This window comes from Botrytis fragariae (genome assembly GCF_013461495.1).
Source record: "Botrytis fragariae strain BVB16 chromosome Unknown tig00000001, whole genome shotgun sequence".
Lineage (NCBI taxonomy): Eukaryota > Fungi > Ascomycota > Leotiomycetes > Helotiales > Sclerotiniaceae > Botrytis > Botrytis fragariae.
This window is the reverse complement of record NW_023500987.1, coordinates 292,187-311,953: the sequence shown is the minus strand read 5'-3', so window position 1 is coordinate 311,953 and position 19,767 is coordinate 292,187. Positions and strand designations below refer to the sequence as shown.

The 19,767-nt window shown below is 42.7% G+C and overlaps 6 protein-coding genes across 6 annotated transcripts; 3 read left to right on the top strand and 3 right to left on the bottom strand.

Moving 5' to 3' along the window:
* Nucleotides 1-1,883: 1,883 nt before the first annotated feature.
* Nucleotides 1,884-3,697, top strand: Bfra_000090 (uncharacterized protein; the record flags this gene model as incomplete). The annotated part of the gene is made up of 4 exons (XM_037330538.1): nucleotides 1,884-2,224; nucleotides 2,295-2,742; nucleotides 2,791-2,927; nucleotides 2,983-3,697. 4 exons carry the CDS (start codon nucleotides 1,884-1,886, stop codon nucleotides 3,695-3,697), a joined length of 1,641 nt encoding a protein of 546 aa, XP_037196871.1.
* A 737-nt stretch (nucleotides 3,698-4,434) lies between these two features.
* Bfra_000089 (putative peroxin 20 protein) lies at nucleotides 4,435-6,182 on the bottom strand (the record flags this gene model as incomplete). The annotated part of the gene is made up of 3 exons (XM_037330537.1): nucleotides 4,435-4,842; nucleotides 5,226-5,990; nucleotides 6,069-6,182. The coding sequence occupies 3 exons, from the start codon at nucleotides 6,180-6,182 to the stop codon at nucleotides 4,435-4,437; spliced, it is 1,287 nt and encodes a 428-aa protein (XP_037196870.1).
* A 567-nt stretch (nucleotides 6,183-6,749) lies between these two features.
* Bfra_000088 (putative protein transport protein sec13 protein) lies at nucleotides 6,750-8,033 on the top strand (the record flags this gene model as incomplete). The annotated part of the gene is made up of 4 exons (XM_037330536.1): nucleotides 6,750-6,791; nucleotides 6,896-7,011; nucleotides 7,203-7,720; nucleotides 7,801-8,033. The coding sequence occupies 4 exons, from the start codon at nucleotides 6,750-6,752 to the stop codon at nucleotides 8,031-8,033; spliced, it is 909 nt and encodes a 302-aa protein (XP_037196869.1).
* Nucleotides 8,034-9,835: 1,802 nt separating this feature from the next.
* On the bottom strand, nucleotides 9,836-12,104 carry Bfra_000087 (uncharacterized protein; the record flags this gene model as incomplete). Its single annotated transcript, XM_037330535.1, has 5 exons — nucleotides 9,836-10,387; nucleotides 10,447-10,547; nucleotides 10,603-11,145; nucleotides 11,202-11,508; nucleotides 11,736-12,104. 5 exons carry the CDS (start codon nucleotides 12,102-12,104, stop codon nucleotides 9,836-9,838), a joined length of 1,872 nt encoding a protein of 623 aa, XP_037196868.1.
* Nucleotides 12,105-14,684: 2,580 nt separating this feature from the next.
* On the bottom strand, nucleotides 14,685-14,981 carry Bfra_000086 (uncharacterized protein; the record flags this gene model as incomplete). Its single annotated transcript, XM_037330534.1, is given in 3 exon segments — nucleotides 14,685-14,819; nucleotides 14,852-14,957; nucleotides 14,968-14,981. 3 exon segments carry the CDS (start codon nucleotides 14,979-14,981, stop codon nucleotides 14,685-14,687), a joined length of 255 nt encoding a protein of 84 aa, XP_037196867.1.
* A 97-nt stretch (nucleotides 14,982-15,078) lies between these two features.
* Nucleotides 15,079-16,839, top strand: Bfra_000085 (putative vitamin b6 transporter bsu1 protein; the record flags this gene model as incomplete). The annotated part of the gene is made up of 5 exons (XM_037330533.1): nucleotides 15,079-15,458; nucleotides 15,535-15,598; nucleotides 15,647-15,809; nucleotides 15,869-16,555; nucleotides 16,610-16,839. 5 exons carry the CDS (start codon nucleotides 15,079-15,081, stop codon nucleotides 16,837-16,839), a joined length of 1,524 nt encoding a protein of 507 aa, XP_037196866.1.
* Nucleotides 16,840-19,767: the final 2,928 nt, after the last annotated feature.

The window sequence follows — 19,767 nt, the reverse complement described above, 5'->3', positions numbered from 1 at the left end:
TCAATCAATTGTATCTTCCTCCTGAGCAAATGAAACCTTCCAAACCCCCACTTATCGTCCCTAATCTAGCTACCTAGCTGAAGGCAGTAGGCAGTAGTCGACAGAAACCCCTGGCCACACTAACTTATATCCCGAGTGAGGATTTGGATATAATATCCACAAGCTTGTGCTCAAGAAAACATGCGATGAATGAAATACACTCTACACCAGAACGTACTCCATTGCAGGTTCTAAATATAGAAGTGCGTGAGATCATCTGCCTTCACTGAGAAATCTAAAATAGGATGTTGAAGAGTGCTAAGTACGATATATTTCGTCAATCACATGGGCGTCTCAAGGTCACTTTCAAGAGTCCAGGTGTCAACTCGATGGTAGAAATGTTGGCTCTTTGGGGGGTCGATGTGGATGAGACGGTCCCAATCTTGTAGCCCAAATACGAGGATGGTATACTGAACGGAAAGATCATTGATCTATTGACTGGAGCCCTTGAATACAAAGGCATACGAACCATCTTCAATGGGCAGGCTGACACGGAATTCCGAATTGGCAGACATAAGATTGATGTTATAATTTCGGATGGACGGCCAGCCTCTAGCTCTACTCAGATGGAACTTCACAACTAAGTGATCTTTTACACTTGAAACCTGACAGTGAATCTCCACATTGAACTGAAGGATTGATAATGAAACAGGCTTTCGGCAATAACTCTGTGAAGTAGAGCTTTGGGAGAAGCAATGCAGCGATGCATTCCGCGCATCGAATTGGGGACACAGTAGCTACTAAGCCAATAGCACGGACAGTGACCGAAAGATGATCGTTTGATCAAGTGGTTCCGCAGAATAGAATACCCCGAGAGCGGAGCTTGTGTAATACGTTGAGTTTATTCAAATTATCAAATCATACTCGGAGGTCTACATACCGCTGTGCGAATATCAGAAGCTGTACTCTAAAGTGATCTAAGCAATTGTAACGTTTGACTTGCACGTTGAAGATATGAAACTAACTAGCAGATTGAGGTCGTATGAGATATTGGACGACTCATCTCTTGATGGCATGCGATGTCCTCAAATATACTCTTGGTCCCGGCAAACGAGTATTTCCGAAGCGAGATATTGGAAGAAATGATTGCAATATTCGACAAGGAAATGTACAAATAAATATAATAAATAATTGAATACGTGTTGATGAAGCAGAGATTTATTCACATGTAGCTTTCTCAGCCATGAGGTTTTTGACTTGTTGTGGAGGGCTAAACATTTCCGCTTCAATCTCCCTATAGCTATTCGGGGCTTGCTGCAGGCAAGCCTTCAATGAAGGACTCGTATCAAACACTTGTTAGATAAAATACTATGTTGGATTTGGGACGTTGTTGATATTCAATCCAAGTGAGTATTAAGGACAGCAACGAAGCTGAGATTGAATCCCCTCCAATATGTATCAGGATACTTTCACATTTAAAATTATCATTGCTCTCTCTACACACATATCCTAGACAATTCTGATGGTTTGTTCTGCGTATCCGCAGAACATGTTGGGTGTCTGGGATTATCGTGTTGTGGTGGCTACCAAGCCAGGATATCTCGACAACAACGTGATATGCCACATCAACGCGACAACTATATATTCATGAAATAGATAAATAACTACTCGTACATCCTCATAACATTCAAATATAAAACAATTCTAAACTTCATTAAACTCCTCTTTTCCCCATCCAAAAACGAAACCTTGCCGCAGATCTCCAATTTAACCTCTCCCTATTGTTCCACGCCGAGGTAAACTTTCACATGTTGATCAAGGAAATTACTCAACTTCAAAGCATCTATCCACCATAATCAACAAAACAACATCACTCATGCGACACCCATAACCACTTCAAAACTATGGAATCGACACCTAACGGTGCTCCAGAAGCTCCCAAACCACCTCGCGATCGAATCTCCGCTAAATCTACTGCTGATCCTATTCTCCGCAATGCGATTCGTTATACCATCTCCGCGAAAGAATATGAAACACTACACAAATACATCATCTCGCGATCGAAAGTCTTGAAGAGAAATGCACCTACAGTTACAAAGGTAGAGAAATTGGTAGAGAGACCAGGTCGCGATGATTATAATGCTGCAGCTGTGAGGGGTAGTTTGAGGTTATTCCTTGCTACCAATGCGGGACTGAAGATATGGAGTTTGATCACAGAGAAATTCATGGGCGCTGGTAAAGCTGGGTATGTTTTTTCTATTCGCCCTCTTGCAGACGGGAAAACACAGTTAAACGAAAGCTAATTGATGTCAAAGGGGGAAGAAGACTTCATTATGGAAGTCACCAAACTTCCGCCTCTCCCTTTCCCTCTCTACGATACTCCTTCTTCATCGGATTCTTTTCCGATTCTTCACTCGACTTCGCGCACATCTCCTTACACCCGAAGCCGAACCTTTTAGGCAGCGAAACCCGAAAACAAGTAAGACGCTTACATCGAGTTTGGCACCAGCGGTTGGAGCAAGTTTGGCTGGCTTTATGTTGGGGGTCTATCCAAGTGACCAGCTGAGAGTTACAATTGCGATTTATGCGTTGAGTAGAGCTGCAGAAATATCGTACAACTTGGCAGAAGAAGAGGGCTGGATTTGGGGCAAAGAGGGAAGTAGATGGGAGAGACCTTGGTGGTGGGGAAGTTGGTTACTTTTCCCATTGACTTGTGGTCAATTGCTTCATGCTTTTGTTTTTGATAGAGATTGCTTTCCAAAGGTATGGTTTCCAATCGCTCTGAAAAGCGTCGGTGCTAATGATGTACAGCAATATGGAGATTTCATTCTCAAAAACTCTCCACAGTACATTCAAACTCGACCGGAAGATTATCCAGCCAATTTACCATGGCCAAATACTTACGGCATCGTTGATAATCTCGCCGAAATGGCACGTCTTAATTACCCGTATGTTATTATTACTCTCACAATTTCATATCAAGTAAACTAACATCCAGACCAGACCCTTCGTGTCCCCAATTCTTTTCCCCAACAACCCTACTCTACCACAGTCTCTCAGCGGCATTTCCCCCATAACCTCTCCCGCCCACCCATTGATAACATCCCTCACGTGCGCTACTCTCCACCCCTCGGATCCCTCTTGTCTCCGCACTTACCTCACCTACTGGATCCAAGTCTTCCCTCGCCTCGCTCGAGTCTTCACTCTAATTCTCTCTCTCTTCTCTCTTCCCGCCTATCGCAAATTCTACAATTCCCCCATCTCTTCCTTAAACACCCTCGCTATCCGTATCCTCAAATCTACCCTCTATATTTCTGGCGCTATCGGCACTAGCTGGGCTAGTATCTGCGCTTTCCAATCGATTCTACCCAGACATGTCCTACCTACCCAGAGATTCTTCCTAGGAGGTGCATTGGGCGGTCTTTGGGGATTTGTAGTTAGAAAAGATGCAAGAGGAGAATTTTTGTACAGTGCGCGTGCATCGATGGATTCGTTATGGAAGGTTGGCAAGAAGAGAGGATGGTGGAAGGGAATTAAGGGAGGAGACGTGTGGATTTTTGTCATTAGTTTAATGGCTATTGAGATGGTTTATGAGAGAGATGGAAGAGCATTAAGGAGTGGTATGTTGAGGAAGATGCTTAGTGGGATGAGAGGCGAGGGTTGGAGAGACTATGTCACCGAGGAAGAAAAGAGACTTAAAGAGGAAAAGAAGTTGTAGAAGTTGTTTGGGTAAAACTTGGGGGTATTTCGACGAGCGTGCATTGCGTTTGAAGTACTGACTAGATCATAAATCACGGGTTGAGAAGATCGAGATTCATAAAATGGGATTGATGAGGGGTTGGGTATCAGGGTCGGGTAGAGAATATGAAACTCTGCAATGGAAGCGGTGTTGTGATTATGGGGAGCTTGCTCATCAGCGCCATAGGGAAGCCTAGGGAAGAGCTGTACTTTGCAACTTTATTTTTAGGGGGTGATTCGGGAGTTTACAAGTGCTATTCGCTTCACATTGTTCATGTTTCGAGGCGGAGATGAAGATGTTTATATATCCAGGCCGAGGCCATTTGCTCAAAGAGTTGTTTCCTGTTAATGGTTAATTTTACTTTATTTATTTTGACATTCTCAGTATTTGTGATACAGTGCAGTGCAGTTGTTGAAAAACATGAGTGATAGATTTGATGAGAAATTGTGGATTAATATTAGCTATTATTTATTACTAACTCTCAATCTACGATTCTAGCTCGATATCTGAGAGTTTAAACCCAGTAATCGACCATTCAAGTCCTTATATGAATCTGAACCCCAATCTTAATCCAACCACCACCACTTTCCTAAACCCAATCCACAAGCCTAGCAACATCGAGGACAGCAACATCGAGGACAGCAATCTCAAGGACAGCAACCTCCTCACCCCTCCATACCAAACACAAATGCGAACTCCAAACCCCAATCATCCTCCTACTCCTCCCACAGCCACATACGCACGCTCTCAAATCTCCCCCCCTCCTCCCTCGCTGCCACAGACCCCCCCTCTCTAATATCCCACTCCCCCCTCAACATCTTCAAAAGATTCGCACGCTGCTCTCTATCCCCCGTACAATACGGAAGACACATGCGCAATACATCCTCGCCATCTAATCGCTTCACTTCCGATTCGGTACCCGCGGTCTCCGTATCCTGTTTCGGGAGTGTTTTCGCAATCTGAGCTAATCGATTCTTGGCCGTAGGTTGCTTTTGTTTTTCCTCGCTACTTTGATTCTTCTTGCGCTCGGTTCTCGTTTGCTCTCTGTCTTCCACGGTTGCTTGTGCAGCCATAGCTAGTATATCCATCTTTGTGGTTCTGGTCTGTTGTAACAATTCCCTCGTCTGTTGTGTTCAATTTCAGATTAGTTAGTTAGTCTATGAAGTATTGCAAAGGTTTGACTGTTTTCAATTACGCATGAGCAAACAAGTAGGTATGTATGTACAGTTAAAAATCCACAAGTCAGAGGATCAATCAATATGCAAGCAGGCGAGGATATTTACGGCAAAAAGTCCACAGGGAGAGGATCAATCCAATAAACTATGCTAGGGTGCTCCAACCATTTCAAAAACTTCATGTCCACCTTCGTTCTTATGATCGCCTTGTCTAGCTTTCATGGGCCCATCTACTACTTCATCCCCTCAACCGTAACCTCCTTATCGCGAAATTGTCGCATGAGTTGTAGAAACTGACTATTCTGAAACTTTTCGCTTTGGTTATTACTAACACTAGATAAAAGTTCACCAGCTGTACGTGATAGCGCGTCTGGTGCATGTGTATTTTGTTCTGATGTAGCGGTTGCGGGATCTTGAATGGTATCTGCGCCGAGTAAGCTTTGGCCGAGTAGTTGCTTTTCCGCCCTGTCGAGTTCTAATTCGGCCTCCTTTGTAACGTGTAGTTGATCCAAAGCGTGAGTCTCTTCATGTTGGATACCAGCAGCTTGTGACTCTAGTTCCTGTTGTTGCGCCCTTTCACTTTCCGCATTAGCTGCTTGTTCAAAAGCTCTGGCGAATGCCGCTTCATCAAAGACTTCATTGTTTTCTACCAATGACTGGCTTGTGGATGCAAGCTGATTTTGTTGCATAAGAACTCTAGGCATTGGATTGTATCCAGCATTCATCATAGAAGGACGACTCATTGCCATCATAGGTTGATTTCCTTGCGCAATCATTCCCGGGGCTCCATGGCTTTGCGCAAATTCCTGATGCCATCCTGCTCCCATTTGTGGTTGAATCGTTTGATGTACCCCTTGTTGTTGAAATTGCGCTTGAGGACCAGATATGCTCATATTTTGGAAGTCGTTAGCCCATCCTTGACCTGCAGAATGTTGTGGTACGACGTTTTGAAACGATTGAGGAGGTGGAGTTTGGAAATGATGAGGAGAGAAGTTTTGCGCCGATGGAGAGAGACTAAGTGATTGGTGACCGGCTTGGAAAGCTACGAATTCAGCATCTAGCTGACCTGCATTTGGACCTGGCGAAGCTCGGAAGCCCTGTTGTGTTGTTAGCAAAATTATGGCTGATGATGTAATGCGATTGGGAGTGGATGAAGAATAAAGCATGATACATACTTGCGACGACGGCGCTCTTCCAACTAATCGATCTTGTTGTAGAGTGCGATCAACATTCGAATGCTTTTGGAAATTTTGCAAAGCATTAGATGGACCACAAAGATTGTCTGCCATTTTTTGGGATTTTATTCCGAAGAACGGGTCAAGATTGATTGTGGTTGAAAGATTCCCAAAATTGCGATTTTGTGATGATCCGGGAATGTGAGCTTAATTATTGAACCGAGGCTTATGAATGGAATCTGTGAAATTATATAAGATGTAAGAAGGATAGAGATGTTTATTAGAAGATTACAAAAATTGTATGGGTGTACTGAATGAATTGATACGAATCTATCTTCTCAATTGACTACTACCCTTAGTAAGAATCAATGAGATAAGTAAGGAAAAGGAAGAAAGGTAAGAGAAGAGAAGGGAGAAGATTGAAAGATGTCATCGCATACCTACACTAGATTAAGGCTCGGGATTTTGCCCCTCTAATGAGTAAGCGGTGAGGATAACGACTTCCTTATCACACAAATCACATGCAGGTTGAATTCTGCCGGGGAAATGTTTCCCCGATGTGTACCAAAAGCGGTAAGTGCCGCTTAGATACGATCTGGCAGCATCAATCAGTTGAGAGCTTCAGGAACTCAGAAGGTGTTTCGAAATACATATACAATCAATTAATTCCATTGTGTCAGTATGGCGCAAACAATCACCAATTCAGGTCACGATGATATGATTGTAAGTATTTCTTGGTCTTATTTTTCTGGCTTCACCAGGAATTGTTCCATCATTAGCTTTCAGCGCGTTATCGAAAGTCAATAAACTAATAGCTTCTTGTATAGCACGATGCAGCTTTAGATTATTATGGTCGCAGACTCGCAACATGTTCGTCGGATCGTACGGTAAAGATCTTTGAAATCGAGGGGGAAACACATCGTCTTACAGAAACACTGAAGGGGTATGTTGCTTTCATGAATTCCCTCAAACACTTCAAACACACGGGCTTCGTGCGCTCAACACAGTGGTTATTGCACGTTGCACGTTGCACGTTGCACATTCCACATTCCACATCTTCTACATCTTCATGATGACTTATCTTCTCAACCACCCTCTACTATACCCTCTACCTAGCTAACACATACACTCCAGCCACGAAGGAGCCATCTGGTCCATCTCCTGGGCTCACCCCAAATACGGCAACATCCTCGCCTCCGCAGGCTACGACGGCAAAGTTCTCATCTACCGCGAAACCTCCTCAGTATGGACAAAAATTTACGATTTCGCCCTGCACACTGCATCCGTCAATTCTCTGTCCTGGTGTCCCCATGAATCTGGATGTCTCCTCGCTTGCGCATCCTCGGATGGAAATGTTTCGGTTCTAGAATTCAAGGATAATTCCATGGATCATAAGATTTTCCATGCGCACGGTATTGGTGTGAATAGTGTTTCTTGGGCGCCATCTTCGCAGCCGGGTAGTTTGGTCAGTGCGAATGCGGGAGGAAAGGAAGGTGGCGTGAGGAGATTTGTTACGGGAGGAAGTGATAATCTTTTAAGGGTTTGGGGCTGGGATCAAGCTAGTTTGAGCTATAAGGTTGAAGGGGCTCCATTACAGGGACATGGCGATTGGGTTAGGGATGTTGCGTGGAGTCCTACGGTTTTACAAAAGAGTATGTTTTCCTCTTTTTTTATTTCCATCATTTCCCCTCCCCCCCACAACGAAGGATTCAAACAACTAATGCATCAATAGGTTACATAGCATCCGCTTCCCAAGACAAAACTGTGCGCATTTGGACCTCATCTGCAGCTTCTAGCCCAGGTCAATGGGAATCTAAAGTTCTCCAATTCGAACGCGAAGTCTGGCGCGTATCGTGGAGTTTAAGCGGAAACGTATTGGCGGTCAGTGGAGGTGATAATAAGGTTTCTTTATGGAAGGAAAATTTGAGAGGCGAGTGGGAATGTGTTAAGGAAATTGAGGAATAGATTTTGGTTAAGGGGCGCGCACAGGGGCGGGAGGAGGGGGGCGGAAAGAAGAGGAAAGGAGATGAGAAGTTGATCAAGCGTTCGTACGAGTAGATGAGGCGTTTTGGGACAGATACCGTAGGCAGGTAAACATAAAGACAAAAGATAAACTTCAAATAAAATGATATACAAAGTACGGGGAAGCGAGGCATATTTGGAAGCATGGAATGGAAGAGAGGGAAAACCAAAGTCATGAAGCAGACAGCAAAAGGCAGAAAGCAAAGATGATGCTCCTCAATTCCCTTGAGAAAATCACCTAACCACCTATCCTATCCTACCCCAAATCCCATTACTCCCCCCTTCCCCTCTCAACTTTCCTCCCTCCCTCCCTTCCTCAGTGTCAATGTAACATGTCAACAAATAGATGTTCAAATCCTGATTTCCCTCCTTCTTTCCTTACTCAATATTCAATACTCAATACTCAATACTCAATACTCAATATTTAGCGACCACCCCCCCCTTTTCAACCCTTTTAAATTTTCATCCCTTTTAGATTTTCATCCCTTTGCATCCATGCGGCTTTGGTAAATGATTCATCATCGTCAACTATCCACTATTTATTCTTCTAGAATCTGTTTTGAATGGTTCAAGAGCTCAAAAGGTTATCCTTCTTAAGTTTACATCCGTATATATGCACCCATATCTTCATCCATATACACAGTAAAAAATCATTCACATCATACCTCTTCGTACGTCAACACATTCAGCGCATCGATACCTACATACACACACACTTGGCACATCACAAGAATTTCTATCCCTGTTCCTTTTTGATAAATTTTCAGTTCTTCATTCTTCAATTTTCATTATAATTCAACTTACGAATCGCTTCACTTCTCTCATATCGACCTTCCATGAACTACGAAATCACCATCCATCCCATTTAAACCAAAGAAAAGTACATTGCTCGCTAACCAATGCTCGCCCGCGTGCATACATGCATACTTTCAATTAGATGGGTCTAAATCTCGATCTTATTCGCATTCAATCATCACCCAAATCTTGCTCCCCTCCACTACCACCACAAAAGAAAAAAATGCAGACGCAGATGTAAACGCGGATCGTAAACGCAGAACCCCATATATTGCAAGATACCACCCCGTTCTTAACGCCAGATTATGAAATAAAGGGGGTATATCCACGATGCAGATCCATTTATATCCATCCAACACCCCAATCCCATCCCCAATCCCTCAAATCAAACTCCTTTTGGCATACCAGTCCACCCACTTCCCTCCCTACGCTCCCTTCTCACCAAAGAAAAAGATTAATATGAAAAATGGAACAAGGAAAGAGAATCGCGCCAAGAATATTTTTGAAAAGAGAATACCGAAAGTATGTTGAAGAATATGTTTCTGAAAAGAGTGTCAAAGGTTGGTAAAATATGTGCAAATCGAAGCGAAAATAACTGTGAGTAAACGATGCCCGAGGTTCGTTGTTAATTATGAAAATATCCATATTGTTGGTCCAAAATAACACTGTCTGTTAAAACGAAAAGAAGTAATTGAGTTGCTTTATGATTCTATGTTTCAATGTTTGTCGCCGGCTGATGTGACGGGTATGTTAGCACGGTATGCTTGCTGATCCTGCGCTGATGCTTTGAAAATGTGTTCATGATCTCGGATCGATTTATCATAAGAATCTTTAGTTGGTAGCCTTATATCGAGGAATCTAGTCCCCATTTTATTGTGTTGGATGTGACTGGCACTGAAAAGTCGTGGAAAATCAATAAATAAAATGTGGTTAGCCCGCAGAAGCATAAGCTAACAATGGTTGTACCGTTTCAAGAGGTCAAGAAACTTCAAAGCTTCCTTGCCATCAATGGGCTCTGTTGCATCACTCTCATCCGTATTCCAGAAAACGAATGGTCCTGACATCACGTCTCTAGTAGAATGAGATTGCGCATCGAACCACCGACCGACAATGATGCGACCGCCAGGTAAAACACAACCTTCGTAGCCCCAGGACTGTCCTGGATCATGAAATCCATTCTGATCTGGGAAAAACTTCATGATAGTGATTCTTTGAAAGCCGGGAATGCCATGTTGTGGGGGGATTCCATGTACAGCTCCATAGAAATGGGCAGTCGAGGAAGAGTCATGTGAAGAACCGTAAAAGTACTCCACGCCTGGGTTAGGGTTCTCTTTTGGTTTCTTAAAGTCCTTTTTTGATCGAGTAGCGCGTCTTGAAGCACGACGTTGAGGGGTGGGCTCAGGAGCAGCATTAGAGAATGGATCACTATGAAGGATTGTTTCCCATGACTTGGGCCAATGTAGCTTTCCGAAAATTCGATCGTTGAAAAATAGAGATATATCCTGTTGCAACACTAAGTTAGTCATCCTGCACCACTGATACATTCTCATGATTGGCTTACCTGAAATGACTCCCCACCATCTAGTTCATCCGAGTAAGGACCATTATCAGTCTCTTCTCCAGCTTGTCTCATTCTTGCCAATTCATCAGGATTCACATAAACTAAGGTCGAATTAGTTCCCGGGAATTTGAGGCAGTATTCATCGTCAACACTTACAATAGGCTCCCTTCCAATGGCTTCCTAGCTTTTGTGTTCCCGACTTTAATCGACCCAACCACGGTTGTGGTAATTGACTCTGTTCTAGTTCGGCATAGGCATGAGCGAGAAGTCCTTCACCCTTTCCAGCTTTGAGGTGAAACTTGAAGAAATTCGCCACATGTAAACACCAACGGACGTTGAGATCACCCTTCCATTTCCCGAGAAACAATGGTTGTCTTGCTGGTGGCGCATAGACCTCCAACTGGGACAAGTCGAACTGGGAGATTGTATTTGTGCAATATCTTGGATCCCAAGAAATGGATGTCAAGCATAGTTGAATCAACAACACCCGGGTGTTGACATTACTATCAACTGAACAAATAGCTTTCAGATCCCACTCATTACGAGTTTTCGCAATGGAATCAATGATATCAATGATATCTCCAGCATGAGTTGTGCCCGACACGAAGGATCCTTCAACATATTGTCTGATGTAATCAATGTTGCGACTTACAATCATCTCATCGCCGTTGCCGTCATAACTTTTGTGGGCATCGGATTCTGTACAATTTCATGAGCATGTACCCTTGACCAAAACAGTTTCAAAAGAGACATACCGATGATAAGATTCTGGAGCATATCAAGGATCTTCTCTTGTGCCTTTTCGATTCGTGCGATGTCTCCACTGGGAAAGTACCTGTACTTGTTGAATTCGAACATGGTGTAAAGTTTGGTGGTCCAGTGTCTGACCTGATACTTCTCTCTCAGAAGTTCTACAGGCGCATCGGGTACCGCATCAAATCTCTCCAGAAATCGATAACGCCAGACACTATCCGACATAGCACTGCGAGTGTTTCGACAAATCTGAGAATATCGTATGACGTCTCGATCGTGGGGCAGGAACTTGGCGATGTTTTGGTGCACCTGCATTTGAGTGGTTAGCGAATAGAATCGACGGAGAAGCATACGCAAATCTTGGTCTACTATCTGCAATAACTTCAACGGTGTTGTCCATAGCCTGAGGAATAACAGATGCGATCAAGCGATCTTCAGGTAATCGCAATCAGACGAATGAATCTGAGGTATCTGTCGGCACGGCGACATACACGACTGATGAACATGAGTGAAAATGCTTGAAAGACAGAACGTACCTCTATTGGAATAACCCCCTTGAATAACTTGTCCAGGTTAGTATTTGGAGCAGCAACTCTTGCAGCGGCCATTGCAATAGGTCCTGAGTCAACGACAATAACCGATCCAGTATCGGAGTCGTCATCGTCCTCATCACTCCAAGCAGTAACACTACTATCGAGTGCGCCGATCTGGGAAGACTTGTTGTCGTCGCCATCGTCGTTTTCTACAGAGGAGGACTCGTCGCTATCCGAGATTACTACATAGGCCTTGGCTCGCTTGGATCGAGAGACTTCGAACGATTCGTCCTTCTGTCTCTTGGATACGGCATAGGGAAGTCTCGTTTGAGTAGAGCGTTGAGAAATGTTCTTCTTCTTCTTGGTAGGCATCTTGAGATTTGCAGGCGGTGATGAATGGAGGCCGAAGATGAATTGAAATGAGATTGCAAGTGCGAGAACTTTCAACTGAGATGTGTTGATAGAAGTTTAAGACACTGTGATAGCACGAATGGAGTTGGGAGAAGTTTCTGAAAGTTGAAATGATGGATGTGATGGTGACGTGGGAATTGAAGGTTATTAAATTTTGAAGAATGGTCGGGGTAGGCTAGAAAACTAGTAGTGAATCTGGAGCTAGCTAGCTGATCTTCGGGGTCAAAAGATGGTACGTTGGAAAGCAAGAATCAATATGTATTGGCAAAGATCCAATGGATAATGTCGAAACGATCTCTGGCCATGTAAATTATATGTTTCTACTGAAATTTGATTAGATCAAGAGATACTTTTCGAGGTATGATATATCGGGAAGGGGCACCTAGGGGGAAAAAAGAGGAAGGCAGTCTGTCAGCCTTACCCCTCATAGCCTTAGCCCGAGCTATAATTGGAAAGATCACACTTACCTGCATAAGCCACACATATTTGGGGATTTACGATTGGTCAACATAGAGAGCACAAACCGGTGATGGACGAGGCTGACAATTGCCCGGTACTCGGTGGTATTCCGATGGATCAAGGGCTTAAAGTGAGGTATGATATTGATGATGATCTTGATAATGGGAAATACGGGAAGAACAATAAGATCTTGAGGTAGAGATTATGATAGAACTTCTCGAACTTCAGACGACGAATTCGTTCTCAAACAAAATTTCAAAATCGTATGGACTTTTTGGGGCTGTCAATGAACCCTGTTGCAGTGGTGAATAATTATTGTATTGTGTAGTAGAAGGAATCTGTACAACAGTAATGATTCCAATGTGCAAACGACCATAATGACTTTGGTCTGGACATTGACATTCGCAGTCTAGCAAGTAGTAAAGTCCAAGAGGTTGCCAGAATCACCTCTTGCGGTTGGAGTTGGATTTGGCCTCTGCTATCGATGATCTTCTTATATCTGGCAGCGACCTCTCGGGTGGTTTGGTTGGAAGTATTCGCCCTTTCATATCATTTCACGGCGACAAACAGAATGGAAATGGTAGGGAAAGAGCAAGATCAAAGACAAGGAATTGGAAATACCTTAATACGTTGATTATCACAAAGGTGTTCCAATTGTTTCCTTTTCTGAAGGGAATTTTGGTGAGGCCTTGTTCCCCCTAATGAATATTATAAATGCAGGTGGTGGTAGTGATGCCTTGAACTTATTAGAGAAGTACAATACATAAAGCAATGATAGCGGTCTACCGAGTACTCATCTCCAGACGTTGTATGATACGACCAGTTGAGTAGAATGAAACATCAATTCAAGTCACGTCAAGTCACCTCAAGTCCAGTCAATTTGATTCACATCAATTCAATTTGATCCAATTCAATTCAACTTGATCCAATTCGATTTGATCCAATTCAATTCAATTCGATTCAATTCGATTCAATTCAATTCAATTCAATTCAATTCAATTCAATTCTCTTCTCGAACAATGTCAATAATCAAATCTAAACAATGTCCATCCTTTCAATGCCAAGGTCTACCTGCTTAAATCAATCAATCAATCAATCAATCACCTCAATGTCTCACTTCACTTCACTTCACTCCATTTCCATCTCATCTCATCTCCCTTCCCCATTTTTGATAATGAATGTCATCTCTTTGGAGCCTTTGGACCTTTATCTTTCGCTTCATCTTCGTATCTAACCACTCACCTACTCCTCCTTCCCCAGACCATAATCACTGTCCCAAGGTCCCAGAGTTCGGATGTCGCCCTTTTCCCTTAGTGTGGCTGATGATCTGCTCTCCGTCTGGGCAAATCAACGGTAAAGCCATGTAAGCCATGTCCAACATCTCTGGGCATACGCTTTATGCACCTTTCCACGATCTTATTCACCCTCCCGTCTGGGCAACAGGGCTATCTCCATACATAACCACACCATGCCATGCCGTACATGCCATAAAATCGCCGACCCAAGACGGGAGGCTTCAACCAAAGTCTGGGCAATCTGCACCTCATCTTGCTTCAAAATACAACAACTTCACAACCCATCATCATACACACATAGCCAGAATTGACTCCTCCACTTGATACATTTTCGCATTCGCCACATGGATTCTTGTCTGAACTATCGACCTACTGGGGACAGACAAACAGCTTCTAAATTAATACATTTCTCCATCCACTGTTTCTCCATCTCCCATGCGAACTTGACATGAGACGAGAAGATCCACCTCTGATGCGGCACACCATTGCTTATCTGTGGCTTGTGACTGCGTTTTCTTGACCAACCTTCATTGTTAAGAGACCCTCAGAGACCCTCAGAGACCCTTTAGAACGAAACCTGGAATTAGAAAGCTCAAGGGAGAAAATGGATACCTCGTCTCGACAATCCCCGAGTCTCCAGATTAGGTCAAGATAAGCATGAACGGAGGAACGATGAACCAATCATGAACTTTCATTGCCTCTTCATTGCTTACTATTCCAGACTATTCCGTACCTTTACCAAAACCCAGGTATTCCGATGAAAATGTTCTCCATTCATCAACATGGATCAACCTTTCCAAATCATCACAATGCTACCGATAATAGGGCTACGCGGCACGGCCAATTTTGCAAATTTCTTATCGAAATATTCCTTCGTTCCGTTTTCTTCCCATGAACTTCTAATTTCACAAATATCATCATCCTTTGGAAGATATATTCCTATCTCTTGCATACGTCTCCAATGAATTGATCATCCGACTCTCTTATCTTCAAACCGTCAGCCAAGGACGTTAAAATAGTGCCCCAATCTTCCTCTGCTACATTATCTATCTTTCTCGCTCTATACATACACCCTTTTGTACATTTACAGATTTTTACTTTCTTGGCCAAGCTTCTCTTTCAAGAAAAGTTCACCGTTTATTGTGCGTTCGTTCGTTCGTTCGCTCGCTCGCTCGTTCGCCATGGCTTCTACCGACACTGCCGAGAAGAAGATCGACGAACATAACCGTGCTTCAGATTCATCCAACGTCGAAAAAGGTGATATCATTCCGCGAAATGAAAACGCTGCTACGAGGCACGAAGATCAAACAATTGCCATTCTCGAACTCGTAAAGGCTCAAGATGAGCATCATCCTATGCATTGGTCTGCCTTCAAACGATGGGGTATCGTGGTGGTTTATTGCATGTTACAGACATTTGTTACTCTTACCAGTACAACTTATGTATCTGCTGAATTCTTGATCCAAGAGAAGTTTGGAGGAACTACTCAAATTGTTACTTTGGGTCAGAGTATGTTCATTTTGGGCACAGCTGTCGGTCCTATCTTCTTGGGTCCATTATCGTAGGTTGAACACGACATATGACGCACAACGCGATCATCGTGGTTGTGAACAAGAATTATAACTGAACATTCACAGTGATCTTGGTGGCCGCAAATGGATTTATGTTATCAGCATTGCATTCTATGCAATCTTGAACTTTGTGAGTCACTTTTTTCAGAGCAATTTTCAATCAATTTGTTCTAACAAGTCTCAGGGAACCGCATATGCACTTAACCTTCCTATGCTTGTTATCTTTATGTTCCTTGCTGGCACGGCAGGTTCTACTGCTCTTTCTAACGTAGCTGGTACAATTGCGGATCTATTTGGTGACATTGATGGTGCCGGACAAGCAATGGCACTCTTCGTCATGTGTAAGTACTGAATTATACTTCGTCATAGACAAAAAAAAATACTAATGACGTGCACACAGCTGCAAACATTGGTCCATCCCTTGGATCTCCCGTTGGAGAGTGGATCGCCGACAATGCAAATATGGGTCTCAAATGGATCTTCTTGATTAACGTAATTATCGGATTCGCATTCTCTATCTTATTGTGTTTTATCCCAGAAACACTACCAAGATTGGTTATCGCCAAAGCAGCCGCAAAGAGTGCAACTGTCGATGAGCAAGAAGCAGCCATCTTGACGAGTAGACTCAATGTTCTCCATGAGATGAAGTTCATCACAACCATGACATTCAGAATCATGTTCACGGAGCCGGTCGTTCTATTCCTCGGGTTGTACAACGGTTTCGCCTACGGTATTCTCTTCTTATACCTCGATGGTGTATTTGATGTGTTCGTCGTCAACAATGGTCTTACTTACATCGGTGCCGATCTTACATACCTTAATTTCGTCGTCGGAGTAGTTGTCATGTTTCTCTTCGTTCCGGTTCAAACTTGGTTCTACGCGAGAGATCGTAAGAAGCATGGTATTAACCGTCCAGAAGCTAGATTCATCACTTCTTTGGTTACCGTCTGGCTTTTCCCAATTACACTTCTTTGGTTCGCATTCACATCTGATGGAAGTGTATCTTATTGGTCACCAGTTGTAGCAGGTGGTGTTCTTGGTTTTGCAGATCCATTGTTGTGGCTTAGTATGCTTAATTACATTACTGGTATGTTACCCCTTCATTGTACCGCTTACATCTCGCTAATGTTCATCTCTCCAGACTCTTATCCCAACGTCGCCGGTGCAGCAATCGCAGCTTTCCTCATTCCTTCTTTTGCTCTCGCAGCAGGTCTCGCCCATCTCGGTGTCCTCATGTTCGATAACATGTCTACGAAATGGGCTATGGGTACTATTGGATTCATTAGTATTGGTCTTTGTGCTTTGATTTACTTTATCTATTTCTTTGGTGCAAAGATTAGATCGAGATCGAAGCTTGCGAGAAAGTATTAAATGGGTGGATGAAAATGATGGATGAAATGTAACAGTATGGCTGAGAATGGATAGTGTGTATGAGATTTGTATTACATTGCATTGGGTTGCGTTGGATTGGGACGGGATAAAAGCTCTTGGGCGGCGGATGGATAATTTTGTATCTGGAATTCTGGATTGGTGGCGAATGTTATCATTCTCGATATGTTGACGCATACACGGAAGATGAATTTGCATGTTATGTTATGAACTCGGTGGGAAATTTTGGATTCCTTTTTTTGTTCACGCATTTAATACCCTGTTGTATAGTATAGATAGCGCGATTTTACCAATTTATAGAATACATGGAGTAGAGATTATTGTTCGTGTTTCAATCATTATATGCTTGGGTTTTGTGATTTGGATTCTTGAATGAAAAACATAGTTTTGGGTGAGTAGGGTATGAGGTTGAGATGGCGTAGTTTGAGGGCTTCCCTTTTTGCTCTCTTTTATGTACTGCTTGTTTATGGCTTTTTGGGATGTTGGGATGTTAGGTGTGGAGTAGAGTAGAGTAGAGTAGAGTAGAGTAGAGTAGAGTAGAGTAGAGTAGAGTAGAGTAGAGTAGAGTAGAGTAGAGTAGAGTGGTGTTATGGAAGGGAATGAAAGGGAAGGGCTGGAAGGAGTGTGAGGATTTGTATTTGTATTTGGGTTGGAATTCGAGTTGGAGTTGGAGTTGGAGTTGGAGTTGGGATGGAAGATTAATTCGCTATGTTACAATACACTATAATATTTTATAATATGATGTATTATGAGCAGGAGGGGAGGGGAGAGGAGTGGCGATACCTCATCCCATCAGCTAGCTATATACGCGTGATTATCGCAATGATATCGTACACTCACATGTTAATCGATCGAGCACCCGCGTTGAAATCATGATAGAGTAGCTAGCTGTTGTGTAGCTGTTGTGTAGCTGTTGTGTGGTTAGTGTGGAGTTGGTATGTATAGCTCATTAGACACTTTTAGGGTGTATTTTGTGAAGTTGGAGATTGTATCATGGAGGAGAAGAGGAGAGAAGTGAAGGGAAGGGAAGGGAAAGTAGGCAAGAATGAGATCTGGATTCTTGCGATTATTTCTTGCGAATGATAATGATGAGCTGGTATGTGTTTGTTGATTGGTTGGTTGGTATGTATGTATGTATACTTTCGCGACTCTAGACTCTAGACTCTATATATCGTTCGGAAATGATGCATAGTCAGGGAAATTATTCTGTTTGTCTTTTTTAAATATTCGGAATGGGATCTGTGATATGTGTATTTTGAATATTTCACTGCAGACCTATGGCTTTAACTCTCGTATAGGGAATCGGAAAATGTAATTTTTGTTGAGGAATCTCATGTGAGATGATTGGTAGTTGATCAATGATTATAAGCGAATCGAATTTATGAGGAGAGGAAAAGAAACTTAAGACGTAATTCTGGGTTTGAGATTTTGGTTTAGTTTTGTTTTTTATTGGATTGTATGTGTGTATGTATGTATGTATAGTATTAAGAGTTTCAAGTCATATCGTCTAGTGTGGATGAAGAGGGTTGGGGGGGAATGTGAATTTATTGGACATGTTAAAAATAATTTGTGACCATGTAAATAGTTATTCGTTTTCCAGGATTCTTTATTCTTTCCTTCCAAAATATCTCTCGTGGGAGTAGAAAGATTAGAATCTCAGATGGAGAATCTCCTATCCAGAGATAAATGAAGGTATATTGAAAAGAAAGCAGGAGTTCTATCAATTAAAATTTTAAAGAATTCAACTTGTAAAGTTATAGAGCGTTTGGGAAATGGCGGTACATTGCCGCGATACTTTCATGAAAGGTCTTTGGAATAAAGCCACTCGACGCCGCTGATCCAGTCACTCAAATTACCAGCATACATAACGCCATTCCATTCGAATTTCAACTTTTCTTTAGCCAGGTAAATCTCTAAATCAGCCTACTTTATCGCGTAGCGCACTAAGGACTAAGCTCCCCTTCTCATTTCAACGAGTGGTCTCTCACAGATGTCGCCTATAGTTTGCAATGCCCATTTCGGGTGGTATTTAATAAGTCGCTGTATACGCCGCGAGAAAAGCGGAAGAAGCTGATGGAGGGACCGGACGGGTTTGGATTTTGGAACATGGTGGGGTTGTTCAACCGTTGTTGAGAGAAAGAATTTGGGATTGAGGAGGGGGGGGGGGGGGTCATGGATGATGTTTTGGGGAGGAGTTTGAGTTCGTCTGCTGTCTTTTGATATTGTGGAATTGGTTTGGAGGTCGAGAGTGTTGGCAACTCGATGCTGGTGAGGGGTATTTTGTTCATTGAAATAGTCTACTTTCGTTAGAGATGATAATAAAGATCGCATCATATTAAAGGTTGAGTAATTGGCGGATTTTTGTGACTCTTCTGTGTGATTAGGCAGGGTACGGCATGCAATTGATGCAAGAAATTGATAGAATCCTAGAATTGCAATTTGCAATTTGCCATGATCAGGCTTAGAGCCTCTAACAAATTTGTAGTGCTACTTCGAACCTATTCAACGAACCATGTGGTATCAAGTGAACATCATGTGATCGAGGGATCGAACGAGTTCATAACATGGGAAACTGGTACGACAAAGAATGAACGTCGTTCCACACAATGGACTTGTCTAACTTTCTTTGTCATCTTCTTTCTTCTTTATCAAGCGATCTCCAAGAACAATAAGATTGTCTCGAGAACAGTCCCTCGAGTCGACGATATAGATGCATCATCATGAAAAGATGAAGAACAAGAATTGAACAAATTAGCATGTGGAAGTACAAATGGCTTGATTACATCTGGGATAAGTTACTTCTTTAGAACTCAAACCTCATTCATAACTACCCTACTGTTCATACATCTATAACTATATATCAGTTGTCTTTTTAAGTAGATTTAGAATACTTCACTGGCATTTACAATT